This window comes from Rhinoraja longicauda, chromosome 9 (assembly GCF_053455715.1).
Source record: "Rhinoraja longicauda isolate Sanriku21f chromosome 9, sRhiLon1.1, whole genome shotgun sequence".
Lineage (NCBI taxonomy): Eukaryota > Metazoa > Chordata > Chondrichthyes > Rajiformes > Arhynchobatidae > Rhinoraja > Rhinoraja longicauda.
Genome location: NC_135961.1, coordinates 30,145,997 through 30,165,565, shown reverse-complemented (window position 1 = coordinate 30,165,565; position 19,569 = coordinate 30,145,997). Strand labels below are relative to the sequence as shown.

At 46.9% G+C, this 19,569-nt stretch overlaps 1 protein-coding gene across 3 annotated transcripts; it reads right to left on the bottom strand.

Moving 5' to 3' along the window:
- Nucleotides 1–9: 9 nt before the first annotated feature.
- Nucleotides 10–17,234, bottom strand: msh6 (mutS homolog 6 (E. coli)). 3 transcript variants are annotated; one of them, XM_078405021.1, is made up of 10 exons: nucleotides 16,918–17,234; nucleotides 15,677–15,879; nucleotides 12,477–12,667; nucleotides 8,677–11,308; nucleotides 7,088–7,368; nucleotides 4,974–5,091; nucleotides 3,349–3,438; nucleotides 1,620–1,774; nucleotides 220–419; nucleotides 10–133 (listed from the first exon to the last, which is right to left on the bottom strand). In XM_078405021.1, exons 1-10 carry the CDS (start codon nucleotides 17,187–17,189, stop codon nucleotides 52–54), a joined length of 4,224 nt encoding a protein of 1,407 aa, XP_078261147.1. In that variant the 5' UTR covers nucleotides 17,190–17,234; the 3' UTR covers nucleotides 10–51. The 3 variants fall into 3 exon arrangements, with proteins under 3 accessions (XP_078261147.1, XP_078261148.1, XP_078261149.1); XM_078405022.1 differs by lacking the exon at nucleotides 3,349–3,438; XM_078405023.1 differs by lacking the exons at nucleotides 15,677–15,879; nucleotides 16,918–17,234 and adding an exon at nucleotides 14,017–14,457.
- Nucleotides 17,235–19,569: the final 2,335 nt, after the last annotated feature.

Below are 19,569 nucleotides of genomic sequence, written 5' to 3'. Positions count from 1 at the left end.
TTTTTTAAATGCTTTATTGGTATAATTTTGTATACATTTGTTTATTTGGATTCAGATTTTGGCAATCTTCTTCAGCACTGGCTGTAGCTTGAGAAGATTAACATCTGCATCTTCAAACAAAGAACATATTTCCCTACAGAAGGAAAAGAAAGATTAACATTTTAAAATATGGGGATTTTAAAACCACTGACTAATGCATGTATCATATCTTGTACTTACTTGAAGAGTCTCAAAGAAACAATAGTCTTCTCAAATTCTTCAGCTTTCTTATGACCCTTTTGAATTATTTCCTCAGGAATATTCGCTAGTCTTGCTGCATTAAATCCATAACTCTTTGGACAGGCTCCATCAATAAATTTATACAGGAATGTGATGGTTTCCTGGCTCGGATCATCACATTCATTCTCGACCATGCAAGCCTGTGGTGCAAGAGTTCACAATAGGATATTAAATGTTTTTCACATTTATAAAGCAGCTTGGTGCTGAAAATAACCAGTTATGAACAACCCTACCCAATTTGCTGAGTGATATGCTAACCACGCTCTCTGTTCCCCTGCTTTCAATGGTTGATGTTACGGATTAAAATTACAAGGCACACAATCTTTTTTTTTGCCAATCACAAAACCATCTATGTATATGACCTAAGATAGACACCAAATGCTGAAGTATACTCAGCAGGTCAGACAGCATCCCTGGAGAAAAGGAATAGGTGACGGTTTGGGTCGAGGCCCTTCTTCAGACAGACCCAAAACGCCACCTATTCCTTTTCTCCAGAGATGCTGTTTGACCTGCTGAGTTACTCCAGCTTTTGGTGTCTATCTTCAGTTTAAACCAGCATCTGCAGTTCCTTCCTACACTTATGTACATGACCTTGCAGGTAAAGCACATTGCTTGCTGGAGCATCCACAGGTAGAGTTGGGATTTCAGGAGTAATTGGTTACCTTGCTGCTCTCTTCCCTGCTGCAAGTTATAGGTTTGGTTGCTTTCTCTAGGGAACCACATTCTTTGAAAGGACAATCTCTACCAACTCTTTTTTACATTCCCTCCAGGAATGTTATAGCAGCAACTTTGTCCCGGATTTTGACACCTTCAGCCATAACCAGCTATCAAGATCAACTATCCAATCTAAATATAATTCCAAACAGTTACTTAACTAAACCTGGAATAAAGATGGCATTGTTAAAATACCAGATTGTTATAGCTGCTTGGTTCACTAATCTCCTTTAGGAAAGGTCATCAGCATACAGAATGACCTATGATATTCTATATTAAAGCAAATTGGTCAACTATTACACAACTCAATTTAAAGCAGGTTGATTTCTATACCTCTGATAACTGAACAAAAATGTAGATTAGCTCATTTCTACTCTCACCATTAGGTTTGCACTGTTTGTGCTATGAGCTACAAAAGTGATTGCCTTCATTCTTGAAGCCCTTTTAGGCTGTGGAATTTTTCATAAATTATTGCTAAGCAGGTGACGAGAATGCATTACAGGTAAATAAGGGGGAAATGCAACTGCAATTGATCAGAACCAATTGCAGTGGCATCCTACATAATGAATGTAAATGTACAATAACAACGCTTCTCCAATCTTTATAAACAAGTGACATACACTTACCATATGTCCTAAACTGACTGCAGAGGAATGAGAGAAATCTTCCACCAGGGAATGGTAGTGTGTAGAGAACAAAGTGCGGCATTTGGTATTTTCAGCAAGCTCCTTAACCACTGCACTAGCTATTGCTGTGCCATCGTATGTTGCTGTACCACGGCCTGGGATTTTAAAAAAAAATTGAACTTAAATGAAAGGAAGACTAAGATTTTTTGTTAATGTTCACAGCCAAACTTCCCACTCTAATATTACAGAAATTAAGGTAGCACAATCAACACCATCTAAAATGTAGTTTTAGACACTGATTAAGTTCCTTTAAAATAAAAACAAGTTGCCATTAGAGCAACACAATCTCATCTAGAATACACAAGGAACTGGAGATACAGGAATCCTGAGTGCAAAACAGCGCTGGAGAAACTCAGTGGGCTAGGCAACATCTATCTTCTAGCCCACCGTGGGACACAGACTCCAGAGATTGTATTTTGCTCATATCTAGGATGTTTGCAATAAAATAAAGATTTTGAAAGGATGGGTTGATATCTCTCTCGGCCCTTGCCCAGATACAGCCATATTCCAACTTACTTAACCCCCCAAAGCCTTTGTAAAGAATCTAAAAACAAATAACTTAAGACAAGTGTGAATTCAGAAAGATGACTAATTAAAAGACAACCTGATGTTTTTTTCCTGACATTTCCCAATAATAGATACATGGGACTCAGCATTTTCTTTTTGATGTCATGACTTTCCAGTTTTATCACATTAACAGGGTTGACTCTTAAAGACTATCTGAAGTGGTTAAGTAAGCCACACAGGTTTACCGTAATTGCTATATTAAAGGCACCAAATTTAGTCAACAGCAAAGTAATTATCACAAACAGCTGGGAATGGGTATGTAAACTGGGAGTGCTGCCCACAGACTAATCAAGTGACAACCTGACAGTTGCACTCTCAGAATTATTCCTGAGAAGCAATAAGTCTCAACTCCTTACCCCAATCCTCAGGAACATCCTGTATTGACATGAGGCACAGACAGAAGGGAATAACTTGGGTTGAGTCAGGACAGAAACAGGCCTGTCCGTTCAACCCATTTCATCTAGCTAGTCCCATTTGCCTGCATTTTGTCCATATTCCCCAATTTTGTTTTGAATGCTGTTATTGTTCTGCCACAGCTACTTCCTCTGGTAGGTCATTCCATATACCCACCATCCACTGCATGCAAGAACTGACCCTCAGGTTCCTACTAAATCGTTCCCTTCACCGTAAACATATTCCCTCTAGTTCTTGAGTCCCCTCCACCTGCGCTCCAAGGAGCAAAGTCCTAGCCTGCACAACCTTTCCTTTAGTTCAGTCGAGTCCTGGCACCAACCTCGTAGGTCTTCTCCCTCACTCTTTCCGGTTTAATGGCATCTTTCCTATAGAAGGGCACAAAACTCCAAGTGGGCCTCACCAACTTCTTGTATAACTGATAGAATGTCTCAACTTCTATACTCAATTCCCTGGGCAGCATGTTAAAAGCATTTTATTCACAAAATGCTGGAGTAACTCAGCAGGTCAGGCAGCATCTCGGGAGAGAAGGAATGGGTGACGTTTCGGGTCGAGACCCTTCTTCAGACTGATCATAGCTCACGAGAAAAGATGCAGAGTGCAGCAACACTTGAACAGGCATTTTATCAAACCACTACACGCATAAATACAACTCCATGAAGACATGCGATGCTGCAGATCTGAGCATTACCCAATTCATCCAGAAGCACGAGGGAATGCTGTGTGGCGTGTTGCAGGATGCTAGACGTCTCACTGAGCTCCACAAAGAAGGTGCTTTCACCTGGAACGACAGATCATATATTTTCAGATGCTGCCACACAACCTCAATCAAAACCCATTGCAGTAAACCCTCGTTATTACAGACCTTTTTCAGTTATAGCAAACTGTTTAAAACACAGGCTGCTAGTTACACTGCGGAGGCTATTGAAATCGATACGGCATTGAAATTGACTAGCAATCGCTCTGATCGACTCATAACTCTCATTAAACAGCCTTTGGTAATTTTAGCTTGCAGTAACAAAAATACATTTTTAGATGTTAATAAGAACTTTGTATTTGAAAACTCATTGTTTCACGTGGTTGGAGCAAATCCCTTACAGTGGACAATCGGCAATAACGGACACCGTATCCCCCCCCTATGGTCCATTATAATGAGAATTTACTGTATAATAAAGATCACTATATTTCAATTCATTCCTTAGTAAGAAAGGAATACATTGTGTTTTTTTTGCCACCCCATGTGGTGAGGCTAAATGTGACAGGATGACAACTCCCAGCAGGCACACACACGCAAACCACAAAAACAAATTCGGATTTAATTAATTAATTAATTTAACACAAATATAAGCCAGAGGCCTACTGTCTTTACCAATAAATCATTTGGGTTGGGCACAATATACTTCTCACCACTGCAAGCCCAAAATCTCTTTACAGTAATGATGAGGGAAGTATAATGATAGCTCAGTGGCCAACCGGGACGACTGCCTGACAAGACAATAGGGCTTTGACTCGTACTGGTTCAATTCAGCTCTCATATGGAGAGTTAGATATAGCGCTTTGGGCTAACGTAATCAAAGGATATGGGGAGAACGCAGGAATGGGATACTGATTTTGGATGATCAGGTATGATCATATTGCATGGCGGTGCTGGCTCAAAGAGCCAAATGGCCCACTCCTGCATCTATTTTCTATGTTTACGTGTTAAATAATTAATTAAATCCTATTTGAATGTACTGAATTAATTCGATCTGAAGTTGAGTGATTACACCTTTGACCACAGTAGAGGAACTTGGGATAAAAACTTCTGCCATCATTTAACTAACTATGGAGCAGATATCAGCCGTGTTTAAGTTGCCAAAATTATTTATTAACCAAAGAAACATCCCCAATTTTCCTTCTCTACTGCAGAACATTTAAACCAAGCTCCATTACCCTGCAATATTACAATAAAACTTTGGGTAAACAGCTCAGCATTAAAAACATTATTAAAATTTAGATTATTTTTAGGGAAGCAGGCCCTTCGGTCCGCGCTGAACAGCGACTGCCATATACTAGCACTATCCTACACACTGGGGACAATTTACAATCTTTACCAATTAACTTGCAAAGCTGTACGTCTTTGGAGTGTGGAAGGAAACTGGAGCACCCGGAGAAAACCACACGGTCTCGGGGAGAACGCACAAACTCTGTTCAGACAGTACCCGTAGTCAGGATTGAACCTGGGTCTCTGGCACTGTAAAGCAGCAACTCTACTGCCGTGCCACCCCTGTAGCTAAGTGGGAAAAGAAAGACTGCTTTAAGAATAAATCCTCTTACCTGACATGATTCTATCCGAGGCCCCCAGGCGTGTGAAGACTCGGTCAACTGGGCTAAATTTGCAGCTTTCAGCAGGCACATAGCACCCCATTTGAGCCATGATGACCAATAAGCCAACCTGATGAAACCAATCAGTTTCCCATTGAATAGTTTCCAGTCATATTTAATTAATAATTGCAATCAGAGTCATACAGCACTGAAACAGGCCCTTCAGCCCAACGCAACCATGCCAATCTTTTTGCCCAGTAACACTAATCCCATTTGCCCACATTAGGTCTCTAGCCTCTATTCCCTGCTGCAACCCCTCTTCCCTGTACAGCACCTGAAGCACAGCACCACTGGAAGGGCCGTTTCTAGATACAAGATCTTTTATGACACCACTACAAAAAGCAGCAGCCTCACACATCAATATTCTTTCCAACACCAACAATCACCCACAGATCCTGACAAAAGGTTATCAATCCAAAACATTAATCTTGTTCCTCTTTCCATGGATGCTGCCTGAATCAATTTAGTATTTTCAACATTTTATTTCAGACATCCAGCATCTGCAGCATTTCACTCTGGGACCAACTTTGATTTCCGTTCACTGGGAAAAGGTAGCAACAAGGAACTACAGATGTTGGTTTACAAAAAGGACAAAATGCTGGAGTAACTCAGCAATTCAGGCAGCATTTCTGGAAAATGTATACAGGTGAGGGTTCAGGACATGTCTCCTTTCCATATTCTCCAGGGATGCTGCCTGACCTGCTGAGTTACTCCCATTTTTGGGGGGCACAGATCAAAGCTTGGCAAGTGATAGGTAGATAAAGGTGAGGGAGGGGGGAGTTTTTGATTAACTGACAGTTTGGACAGAGGCCAGAAATGAAAAGACAAATGGGTGTGAAATCAGTATAGAGGTTCAAATTGTGACGCTAGGTGAAGGAATGTAGTTGGAAGGGGAGGCGAGAAATTGGCACCAATCCAGGTGGAGCACAGGGGGAAAAAAAGGGGGAGCATTTGGTTGGTTACCTCAAATTCAATGATCATACTGGTGGGTTGTAAGCTACACAAACAGAATATGAGGTGCTGTTCCTCCAGTTTGTGTGTGGACTCACTCTGGCAATGGAGGTGACCCAGGACAAAAGGTCAGTGTGAGAATGGGAAGGGGAGTTAAAATGGTTAGCAACCAGGAGATCCAGTAGGCCTTGGCGGATCAAGGACAAGTATTCAGCAATAAGGTCGCCGATGACGCCTTTTCTCACCAATGTAAATGGTGCCACGTCAGGGGCAGTAGATGCAGTCGAGGAGGCTTACATCAACGGTCTCACCTGGAAGGACTGCTGGGGTCACTGGACTGATGTGGAGTAGGTGGTCTAGGGACAGGTGTTACATCGCCTTCGGTTGAGGGGAAAGTACCTGGAGACGGGGTGGAATGGGTGGGAAGGGACAAGCAAACCAAAATTGTGGAGGGAGCACCTTTTTGGGAAGGCTGAAAGGGTTGACAACGGCAAGATGTGCCTGGTGGCGGGATCATGTCGGGAGAATGATGTACTGGTCGTAGAGGCTGGAGGGGTGAAAGGCGAGGACCAGGAGAACTCAATCCTTGTTCTGTCTGGGGGAGGGTGAGAGCAGAACTACTGTACAGAGGAAACATGGGTGAGGGACACATCAATGACAGCGGGGGGGTTACCAAACCACGTTTACTAGAGAATCACTGGATTTTGCTCTGCAGAAATATACTCCAACAGGATGAGGCAGGTGCTACACAATTTGATTGAAAGAAACAGCATGGAAATGGGCCTTTCAGCCCACATCGACCATTAATCATCCATTCACCCTAGTTCTAGGTTATTCCACTTCCTCATCCATTCCCTACACACTCGGGGCAATTTACAGTAACCTACAATCAACCTATAAACCAGTAGATTCCCCTTTGGAATCTGGAAAGAAACCAGAGCACCTGGATGAAACCCATGTGGTCACAAGGAGAACGTGCAAACTCCACACAGGCAGCAGAGGTCAGGATTGTGGTCTCTGGCACCGTGGAGCAGCAGCTCTGCCACTTGCACCACTGTGCCTGCCGCAAGTAAATTAAAAAACCGCACAGCATTTTCTAAGCAAGTCTCTCTCACCTGTCTCATGAGTGTGGATTTGCCACCCATGTTTGGTCCTGTTACAAGCAAGCAGGAAGCCTGTTGGTCACCGGGACCATTTTCCAAATCTTTGGTGCCCTTGTAGCCAATGACCACATCATTCGGGATGAAATCCCCCAGGAAGGTTTTCAAAATGCACGGGTGGCGCGATCCTTTAAGCTCCAGGAATGGTTGGGTGCAGTCAGCATCGTATGATACCACGGGTCTGCACATGGAGCCCTCTCCACTCTGACTGTAGTGCATTAGACTCAGCAGTACATCTGTAAGAGGAAGCCGCTGTAAGAATGAGGAATGGTAGGGACTCATTCGTTTAGAGATATGGCGCTGAAACAGACCCTTTGGCCCACTGAGGCGCCTTCCAGCGATCCCTGCACACTAACACTATCCCGCACACACTAGGAAAATGTTACCAAACCAATTTACTTATAAACCTTTGGAGTGTGGGAGGAAACTGGAGCACCCGGAGAAAACCCATATGGGTCTCTGGCGCTGCAAGGCAGCAACAGTACCACTGTGCCACCATATCTCCCAATCCTGAAGCCCAGAGCCTCAGTAACGGGCATTGTGCAAAGAGCAATCAAATCACTTGTGTGAGTTGGTAATGTCAAGGGGCCAGGGTGGATGGTCGAGAGGTTGTGGTACATTTGCCTCACTAAGCCTCTCCATGTGAAAAAGCAAGGTATTCCCCTCCCTGAAGTAGAGTGGAAAGCTGGAAGACTTGCTTATTGTCATTTGAATGTCTGGGTGATTTGTGACCCAAACCAGTTTCTCCTACAGTTCAAATCATTATTTCAAATTTCCACCATAACGTGTCTGGAATAGTTTCCAGAAATGATTTGGGGGGAAAAAATTGGAAGAGCTAACGTCTCCTGCCGTGTGGTATACAGGGAGGGCACGGTGGCACAGGGGTAGAATATGTACGTTCGCCCCATGACCTGCGTGGGTTTTCCCCGAGTGTTCCGGTTTCCTCCTTCATTCCAAAGAGGTACAGGTTTGTAGGTAAATTGGCTTTGGTAAAGTTTGTACATTGTTCCTAGTTTGAGCAGGATAGTGCTGGTGTGTGGGGATTGCTGAAGCGTGTGGACTCGGTGGACCACAGGGCCTGCTTCCACGCTGTGCCTAAACTGAACTGAAACTACAGAACTACAATACATTTACCCACAATACAACAATAACCCCCCCCCCCCCCCATCCCATGTACTCCTCAGTTACCCATGGGCAGCAGTTCCTGGTCCACCAGGCATCACTGCAGGGAGAGGACACAGGCCCCGAGGGCCGATAGGGCCTGCTCCCACCCTTCACCCGGGGTGAGCCCCAGGGAGTCCATCTCTGACACCAACCCACGAAGGGCCGGGGGCAAGGGAGTGCCCAGTGCCTCCCATTCACCCTCGCTGAAATAGCCCTCCTCCACTAGCACCTACAATGCAATCGCTGAAAAATATTCAACTTGCTGACGAGTCCCCTGCAGCCCTCCCTCCATCCCATATCTGGGCCAGCCTTTACACTGCTGATCCAAGCCACCGTTTGTGAAGGTGACGTTCAGACGACCACGGGACGGCTCGACTCACCGAGGACGGCGACGCAGTCCACGGCTGCCTGCCAGTCTTTGTAGTTTCTGTCAAAGTTGTAGAAGAGCCTCCGCATGCAGTCCTGGAGCGAGGCATCTCTCCTCTCCTCAGCGCCGCTTATCGCCTCCAGCAGCCTCTCGATCGCCTTCGTCCAGTAGCGTTTGAAGCCCTTCTTGGTGGACTTCAGCTCGTACTCCTCGGGCACGTGGCGATTGGCCGTGCTCTCAGGCACCTCCAGCTGGTAGCGGTTCCTGCCGCTGCCCCAGTAGACCACCGCGCGGCAGGCCAGCCTCTTGCGCTGCTTCTCCAGATACTCCTGCAGGCTGGTGTCCGTCTCCTTGATGTCAGCGAGGGCCCGGTCATAATCCGGGTCGAAGCCGGCCTTGGGAGTGATCACGCCCGTGTTCCTCGCCTTCTGGTGGTCGAAGGCCGCGCCCCACCGCAGCAGCTCGGCTGACAAATCCGGGAAGAGGCCGTCGGTGCCCATCCCCTTCAGGCTAAGGATCTGTTTCAACAGCTTGGACTTGAAGCCCGCCACGGACGGCTCCACGACCTGCAGTAGCTCCTGGAACAACTTGAAGCCTTCCAGGGCGGAGAGAAAGTCCGCTATCTTCTTTTTGCTGTAGGTGGTCTCTTCATAGAGCACGGCCCGGCTGTCGGGATGGTTACTGCTCTTGAGGGGCGACCCGAGGCTGTGGATGCGACTGAGGAGCCGCTCCAGGTCGGGCACCTTCTTCAGCAACTCCAGCATCTCCGCCGTGGGGCCGGGCGCGGCCATCAGGTCCTCCACGGCGTGCAGGCGGTCCTCGATGGCCGCGGGGTCGCAGAGTGGCGCGCACAGCCACTGCTTCAGCAGCCGCTTGCCAAAGTAGGTGCAGCAGCGGTCCAGCTGCTCCAGCAGGGTGCCCTCCAGGGAGCCTGTGGTGCCGTTGCGCAGCACCTCCAGGTTGGTCAGGGTGACACCGTCCAGCACCAGGCGCTGCCCGCTCCGGATGCGGACCCCCGCCGGCCCCTCCCCCGCCACGTCCACCGGCACGTACTCCTCGAAGTTGCCCATGGACAGCAGCTCCTGGTCCACCAGGCATCGCTGCAGGTAGAAGACGCAGGCCCCGAGGGCCGATAGCGCCAGCTCCCACCCTTCACCCGGGGTGAGCCCCAGGGAGTCTGTCTCCGACACCATCCTGCGCAGGGCCGGGGGCAAGGGAGTGCCCGGCTTCTCCCGTTCACCCTCGCTGAAGTAGCCCTCTTCCGCCAGCACCTTTAAGGTCTTGCTGGCGTCCCAGAACTGGGCGCCTGCCTGGAGGGTCTCCTGCAGGGCTGAGAACAGGCATCCCTTCAGCATCTTCCTGGTCTCTGCCGACGGGTTGCCCTTCTCCACCAGGACCTGCACCGGGATGTGGTGGGCCACCAGCATCCTCAGCCGGGAGCAGTGCCGGTCATCCGCAAACTGCCCCACGTGGAACTTGCCCATCGACGTGTCCACGAAGCAGACGCCGTAGGAGCGGCAGTGGCCCGGCACAGCGTTGCTGCCGCAGTGCGCCGGCGCCTCCTTCAGGCACAGGAGGTAGTTGCTGCAGCTCTCTGAAGAGTTGCCGTCCAGGACGCTGTAGGTCTGCGTCCCCTTGGTGATGATCCGGCAGACCTCCCTCCGCACCACCCGGTCGAACTTGGTGGGGTGCGCGGTGGCACGGCACCGAGCCTCCATCATCTCCGGTGTCTCCATCTGCTCCACCCGCCCCACCTTGTAGCCCTTCTGCACCAGCACGTCAGAGAAGCGGCCAAAGGCGATCTCGGGGAAGCCGGAGTGAGCCCAGCTGCCCCTCATGTAGGTCAGCCCCAGCTCGGCAACGGCACACACGGCATCCATGTGGTAGAGCTCGTAGAACTTGCCGACCTTGTAGAAGATGACCGTTCCCAGCATCTGGGACTTCAGCTCCCACCACCTCCGCATGCCCGGCGTGCACTTGTTCAGGAAGTCTTCCGGCACGTAGAGGGTGGATCCGTCGTAGTCGGGATCCCCTTCCCGCCGCCTCTGTGCGTCCTTCCTCCGGCCGGGTTTCAGCCACTCCAGCCTCTCGTGGTCCCACACGGCTGTGGGGGCGGGGCTGCCAGAGGCACCGCCTGCCGCCTGGCACTCGAAAGTGTCCGGGGCGGAGAAGGCCGACAGCCTGGACTTGGTGCCCGTGGACAGCGGGGCAGGTCTCCTTGGGGCCTCCGGAGGGGAGATGGAGGTGCTTTTGGCCATGGGCGGGGCTGGGGCCGCAGCCGCCCTGCGCTTCCGCTTGAAGGGTGTCTTCACCAGGCTGTCGGGATCAGTGTCTGATTCGGGTTCGCTGATGTCCTTCTCATCGACACCGCTGCTGCTGCTGCCGCTGCTGCCCTCATCGCTGCTCCCCTCTTGCTGGTCGGGTTTAAACTCGTCCTCAGAGCTCTCGGCCTCGCTGTCAGACTCCACCACGACCCGCCTCTTCTTGGCCTTGACGGAGGCAGAGCGAGCTGCTCGTGAAGAACGCTTCCTTGGCCTGCTCTCCTCCTCACTGTTGTTCTCCTTGTCCTCCTCACCATTATTCTCCTCATCTTCCCCGCTCTTGTTCTCCTTGTCTTCCTCACTCACCGTGGACTGGTCTTCCACCTGAAAAAGCAAAATTTCCCTGGTTTACTCAGTTTTGTGGGGGGCAGTGGCACAATGGTAGAGTTGCTGCCTTACAGCGCCAGAGACCTGGGTTTGATCCTGACTGTGGGTGTTGTCTGTACGTTCACCACTCGATTGGGTGGGCTTTCTCCGGGCACTCCAAAGATGTACAGGTTTGTAGGTTAAATGGCTTTGGTAAAATTGTGAATTGTCCCTAGTGTGTGTAGGATTGTGTTAAGTATGCAGGGATCGCTGGTCGAAGCAGACTTGGTGGACCGAAGTGCCTGTTTCCATGCTGTATCACTAAACTAAACTAATGCCCAGTTGTACACCAGAGTCGGCGCACAACTCCGTTGATTCTACAACCGTACTGCAAGCATGCACCACAGGAACAGGCTCTTCAGCCCAACCGAGATACCCATCTGCATCAATTCCATTTTGTTGCATTTGCCCCTTAATCCCTCTATTCTTTCCTGTCCACGTGCAGTTTAAATGCTGAAATTCTAACTGTCTCTACCGTCTCTTCTGGCAGCTGGTTCCAACTACACATCACCCTCTGTGGAAAAATTTACCCTTCAGATTTACATCTTTTAATCTTTCCCCTCTCACCTCTAGTTTTAGACTCCCCTACTCTTGGTAAAAAAACATGACTATCTACTGCCTATGCCCTTCAGTTTTATAAACCTCAATGGGGTAATTCCTCAGCTTCCTGCATTGTTCAAGTCTATACAATCTCTCCTTGTAACATAGCCCTTTCTAGGCAATATCCTGGTGAATCTCTTCTGAAATTTTCTACCGCTACCATATTTCTTCTATAGCAACAGAATTGCATACAATGTTTCAAGTGTGGTCCAACTTGTACAGCTAAAATGATATCTCAACTCATACTTAATAACCTTGCCTAAGGCTGGTGAACTTTTGTCTGTACAGAGTTTGTACGTTCTCCCCGTGACCTGCGTGGGTTTTCTCAGAGATCTTCGGTTTCCTCCCACACACTCCTAGGACGTACAGGTATGTAGGTTAATTGGCTTGGTAAATGTAACAATTTTTTTTGTCCCCAGTAGGCCAAAAGGGCCTGTTTCCGCGCTGTATCTCTAAACTAAACAATGCATAAGTAGGACAGGCTCAAAGGGCCACATCACACACTGTTATGAGTGGATTCACCAACCTCCATTTCTACGTCTTCTTCAACATCATCATCTTCATCCTCTGGTTCTGAGGGCTCGGTGCACACTGCCAACTCTAAACGCTTCTCTCGTGACTTCTGATGAGCACGATCTGCCTCTACCATTGCCCTTTGGATTTCAGGCTTTCCACTGAAGTAGACACCACCTCTCTGGACTTCTTTGGAGTCCGAACCTGCAAGATCAAAAGATGTTTCACAGTAAAATATCCTGTAGTTTAATACTTGAAAAATAGAAAGATTTTAGGGACTGAATAGGCTGGGTCTTTATTCCCTGAGGGGGGTAGGAGGCTTAGGGGTGACCTTATGGAAGTTTATATAACCTAAGGGAAGGTGAATAGCTACAGTCACCATCGCCACCCCGAAGGAAAAGGAGTCTAAAACTAGAGGGCAGTTTAACACAAGAAGGGGAATTTTTTAAAGGGAACTGACTGGCAACTATTTCCACACAGAAGGAGTGTATATGTGGAATGAACTGCCAGAGACAGGGGTAGAAGTGGGTACAATGGCAACAGTTAAAACTTAGACTAGTTCAGTTTGCTGGGATATGGGCCAGGCACAGGCAAGTGAGACTAGCTGGGTTACGCAGCGGGGTCAGCATGGACAATTTGGGCCGAATGGTCTGTTTCAGAGCTAAATGGCTCTATGACTAAAAGTTATCAGCTGGTCTTGGAGCAGTTAGAGGGGAAAATTAAATAACCTTCATTAGAAATATAGAGAGAGCGACAACTAATTGTAAACCCCAACAGTACGCTACAATTCCAAGAAATTAGACCCTTGTTTATCTCACTTCTAACAGTAATACTGGTATGATATTAGTGGCGCATTCACCTTTATCGTGGTGCATCAGTTAATGGTAGCTCCAGCAACCCAGGCTTGATCCTAACCTCCAATGCTGTCTATGCGGAGTTTGCACTCACCATGCAACTGGGTTGGTTTCCAATTTCCTCCCACATCCAAACTGGACATTAGTAACTGCAAATCAAGCTTTACTATAGGTTTGTGTAATAAATAATTACAACCAAAGAGGATAGATGCGCATGAGAGATTGTACTGGTTACAGGGAAATAGGAGGAAGAATGCATGGACCTGATGAGCCAAATGTCTCTTCCTGTAGTTAACCAAGTTATCTATTCAGGTGTGATTGAATTAGGCCTTTTACAACCAAGCCAAACACTGTTTCTACCTCAATGAGACACAAAATGCTGGAATGACTGAGCGGATCAGATAGTATCTCTGGAAAAAAGAAATAGGTGACGTTTCAGGTCGAGACCCTTCGTCAGCCTGAGAGTCAGGACAGGGAGAAATTGGAGGTATGTAACGATTCAGAACAAATCGGAACTGGCACCGATGACCAAGGAAAGATGGAGCCCACAATGGTACATTGTTGGTTGTGGAAGAGGTGATAACAAAGGTAGACATGGATGCAAATAGTAGAACTAGCAGGACAACTAGGGTGGTTGATGGGTGGAGAGAGAGAGGGAATGCAGTGGTTACTTGAAATTTGAGTAATCAATATTCATACCGTAGAGGTTGTAAGCTGCCCAAGCGAAATGAGGTGTTGTTCCTCCAATTTGCACGTGGCCTCACTCCGACAGTGGAGGTGGCCCAGGACGGAAAGGTCAGTATGAAAATGGGAATTAAAATATTTGGCAATCAGGAGATCCTCCTTACTTTCTAATCCCCCAAGTACAAAAGATCCAACAATTAACCACCAACATCTTTTAGTACAACATCTCCAGGTCATCTCGAGTTTAGTACTTAACTCATTTCCAGCTTTACACCAGTTGGAAAGTATTCAATGAGGAATTCAAAGCACAGCAAAGACAGTACATTGCACTATGGTTGTGAATAGACTTTTAACAATGGGATCAGCAGTTTGAAGTTAAGATGCATACGGTTCTAGATCTTCTGCAATTAATCACGGCTGGCAAGAGTAACAGAAGAATGACGTAAAGAGGATGACTTGCACCAACCTCTCGTTCTAAACGCGAGCCCTAAACTAAAGGCACATCGCTCATTCACCAACCAGGATAAACAACCAAACCAGAGGGACTCAACAGTCATTTTCCACTACTGATGCTGCCTGACCCACTGGGGTCCTCAAGCAGTTTGTTTCTAGGCAATCTTGCCAATATTACCCACATCATAGAAACCCAAGGAATGAACAGCATAGAATAAATGGGCACTGTTGGCACATAGTAATTTTATTGGAGCCTCTGTCAGTGTAAATATGAACTGAGTTTCGAGGGACAGATAATGCAACTGCTCCTAGTTTCCAAGTAAAATATTACAGCTACCACTGTCGTTCAGGCCAGTTTACCCAATTTTGGGGCACATTCCACACCCAAAACAATACGTGCAATGAAGTTGTACAGGAAGTCGGGTTAAAGACAGCAGATTTAATATTCTGCAAAATCCAAACAGAGAAACCCACAGGATCACAATCTGTGGAATTCTTTGCCACAGAAGGCTGTGGAGGCCATTTCAGTGGATATTTTTAAGGCAGAGATAGATTCTTGGTTAGTTCAGTTGTCAGAGGTAAGAAGGCAGGAGAATGGGGTTAGGAGGAAGAGGTAGATAGATCAGCCACGAGGGAATGGCCGAGTAGACTTGATGGGCCAAATGGCCCTATTCTACTATCACTTATGACAATACATGGATGCAGGCTTGAACCTGTAACTCAAACAATTCAAAACATGAACATGTTTTCAGAAGGTCAAACATGATAAGCAAGCCTCCTCTTTTGTCAGTGGACATAAAATGCTGGAGTAACTCAGCGGGACAGGCAGCATCTCTGGAGAGAAGGAATGGATGGCGTTTCGGGTCGAGACCCTTCTTCAGATGAACCGCACATCTTCTATTATATCAAAACCCCAACATTATTTTATTAGAATTGTCAGTCAACCCACATACTGCATGGTGGAACAGGGGTCCTGACTTTCCGTCTACCTCTTTGCTTGGACTTCAACAGCAGCAAGGTTTACCTTTCAAGGAACCCATCTCATGCATTACAGTTCCGTACATTTAAAGTAAACCCAATCTAATTTATTAAAGGATTATTCTATCCAGGAAAGATTCTTACCTTTGTTTTCAGCAGTGTCTAATGTCATGTCCGAGCAGTGAAGGATTAAAAACAGGTTAAAACCTCTACAAAAGTCAGTATTTTATATCTTGCCTCTTACCTGTGTACTTCTTTGCATATTTTACACTAACCCAGCTTCGTGTTGGTGGATCATCAAAGAACTGAACATGAATACGGAGAGATTTTCCTTTCCCCCTGAGGTACTCATTGGCAGTAGGGTGGTTATAAATCAGACTTGGCCACCACGGATATCCTTCCAGCTTGGCCCACACCAGATCTCCAGGAACAAAATCACACGCTTGACTGCAAGTGAACAAGAGAGTAGAGTAGGGGGGGAGACATTAACCGTTCCAACTTTTTGTACAACCGTTTTTATTTTACTAATAGTTTTGTTCTGCAGCTTTGGTTCATAAAACAGCCTACATTACCTCAAACACCAATCAACTCTGGTGCACCTAACGCTTTGCATTTTATATCGCATGAGATTCATTCTTCAAAGTTACTACACCAAAGGGTTTCATGTCTCCCGACATGGAATTCCAAGGTAGAAATAAGGAACCGCGGGTGTTGGTTTATACACAAAAAACACAATTTGTCGGAGTAACTCAGCTAGTCAGGCATCTCTGGAAAACGTGGAACATGATCCATCTCCAGAGATGCTGCCTAACCCGGAGTTATGCCAGCACTTACTGTCCGAACTGAGAAGGGTTTTGATCCGAAACCTCACCTATTCCTTTCCTCAGATGGTGCCTGTCCCCCTGACTTACTCCAGCATTGTGTCTACCCGCTGTTACTCCAGCATTTAGTGTAAACCAGCGTCTGCAATTCCTTCCTACACTCCAAAGTGGTCACTTCAGATGAGGAAGCGTACAAAACATTTCATAAACACAGCGAGCCACGAGGTAAATGCAAGAATTAACTTTTTATCTCAATTTTCCAAAACACCTTCCAGTGTGATTTTATCTGCGTGACCATGCCCACAAAACGAGATGATCCTTTCAGATATATTTCCCAAAGAGTTATCAGCACAAGAGGCATCCCACAGTGGAGTGGGGAATTTATAGCTCCGTCAGGATAGTTCGTGTTTGTTTTTATGTCATGACTGTTTTTGTAAGGCGTCTTTGAGCACTTGGAAAAGCGCTATATAAAATAAATGTTTATTATTATTATTATTATTATTACTATAGCCGCTTCCGAGGTCAACATGATTCAAAAACAAACTCACAGGTAGAAAATTAAATCGCAGTGAAGTTTGCTCTGCAAAGCCCGACCCTTAAGCCCTCGGCTTAAGGAGAACTCCTACGACCCCAACCTGAACACCAGGCTATCTCCAGGTCTTACCTCGGGGCGACCGTCCGGGGGCTGGCAACCTCTTTGTGCACTGCCTTCCGTCCTTTAGTGAAGAACGGGCTGGTGGAAGCGGCAGCGGTAGACCGGGGCCTCTTGGGCGGGCTCCGGCGCAACCTGCAGGCTCCGCTGTCGTTCTCTTTGACCGCTTGCCTGGGAGAGATGTCGGCCTTTTTGGCGACAGCTTCGGGGCTCGGCTTGCCTCCCCTGGAGCTGAGGGGCGGCGACTTGGTGAAGAAGCTGAACAAGGTGCGCTGCTTGGACATGGTACCGGTGGCGCGAAACGTCGCCGGCACTGGCGGGAAAAAGGAACGTTGGGACAGAGGGAGGAAGGAACGCTGAGTGTTGCCTCGGCCAATCAGCGGCTGGGGGCTGACCTGTTACATGTTCCCGCGCAACCCGCTGTAACAATTGAAGATACAAAGATAACAGAGGAGCAAGGTAGACCACTCGACCCTAAAAAACAAAGATAATAGAGGAGCAAGGTAGACCACTCGACCCTAAAAACCGTAGAAGGTGATGGGTAAAGTTCAGCGCCATTTTAGGAAGCAGATTCTGTGTGCTAGTCTGGGCAGTGTTCATAACTCTGATTTCTTCGTATATAAAATGTTTGCAAACAATTATTTTTGTTCAACTTCTTGGATACGTTGACATAACTATTTCTTGAAGAGTTGCTAGTTCATGATCTTTAAACTTTGGATGTTACTGATTGAATATTTGCACGAGAGATCCACTCTGTCTGTATCAGGCCAATTGATCATATTTAATGAACTGTTCTTTGCTTTCTCTGTTAATTTTAATTTCTCCTCCACGAGCTGTATCGTTTTTTGTTTGCCCTACATTTTAAAAAGTCATGGAAGCAGAGATTAGGCACTGTATCCACAATATAATTGAAAAGACATTTAACAGAAACATAGAAAGTAAGTGCAGGAGTAGGCCATTCGGCCCTTCGAGCCTGCACCGCCATTCAATATGATCATGGCTGATCATCCAACTCAGTATCCCGTACCTGCCTTCTCTCCATACCCCCGATCCCTTTAACCACAAGGGCCACATCTAACTCCCTCTTAAATATAGCCAATGAACTGGCCTCAACTACCTTCTGTGGCATAGAATTCCACAGATTCACCACTCTGTGTGTGAAAAAAAACGTTCTCATCTCGGTCCTAAAAGACTTCCCCCTTATCCTTAAACTGTGACCCCTTGTTCTGGACTTCCCCAACATCGGGAACAATCTTCCTGCATCTAGCCTGTCCAACCCCTTAAGAATTTTGTAAATTTCTATAAGATCCCCCCCTCAATCTTCTAAATTCCAGCGAGTACAAGCCGAGTCTATCGTCTTTCTTCATATGAAAGTCCTGCCATCCCAGGAATCAATCTGGTGAACCTTCTCTGTACTCCCTCTATTGCAAGAATGTCTTTCCTCAGATTAGGAGACCAAAACTGCACGCAATACTCCAGGTGTGGTCTCACCAATGCCCTGTACAACTGCAGCAGAACCTCCCTGCTCCTATACTTAAATCCCCTCGCTATGAATGCCAACATACCATTCACTTTCTTCACTGCCTGCTGCACCTGCATGCCTACTTTCAATGACTGGTGTACCACGACACCCAGGTCTCGTTGCATCTCCCCTTTTCCTAATCGGCCACCATTCAGATAATAGTCTGCTTTCCTGTTCTTGCCACCAAAGTGGATAACCTCACATTTATCCACATTATACTGCATCTGCCATGCATTTGCCCACTCACCTAACCTATCCAAGTCACCTTGCAGCCTCCTAGCATCCTCCTCACATCTAACACTGCCCCCCAGCTTCGTGTCATCCGCAAACTTGGAGATGTTGCATTCAATTCCCTCGTCCAAATCATTAATATATATTGTAAATAGCTGGGGTCCCAGCACTGAGCCTTGCGGTACCCCACTAGTCACTGCCTGCCATTCTGAAAAGGACCCATTTATTCCTACTCTTTGCTTCCTGTCTGCCAGCCAGTTCTCTATCCACATCAATACTGAACCCACAATACCGTGTGCTTTAAGTTTGCATACTAATCTCTTATGTGGGACCTTGTCGAAAGCCTTCTGGAAGTCCAGATATAACACATCCACTGGTTCTCCCTTATCCACTCTACTAGTTACATCCTCGAAAAATTCTATAAGATTCGTCAGACATGATTTACCTTTCATAAATCCATGCTGACTTTGTCCAATGATTTCACCACTTTCCAAATGTGCTGCTATCCCATCTTTAATAACTGACTCTAGCATTTTCCCCACTACCGATGTTAGACTAACTGGTCTGTAATTCCCCGTTTTCTCTCTCCCTCCCTTTTTGAAAAGTGGGGTTACATTAGCTACCCTCCAATCCTCAGGAACTACTCCAGAATCCAAAGAGTTTTGAAAAATTATCACTAATTCATCCACTATGTCTGGGGCTACCTCCTTAAACACTCTGGGATGCAGCCTATCTGGCCCTGGGGATTTATCGGCCTTTAATCCATTCAATTTACCTAACACCACTTCCCGACTAACCTGGATTTCACTCAGTTCCTCCATCCCATTTGACCCCCGGTCCCCTGCTATTTCCGCTAGATTATTTATGTCTTCCTTAGTGAAGACAGAACCAAAGTAGTTATTCAATTGGTC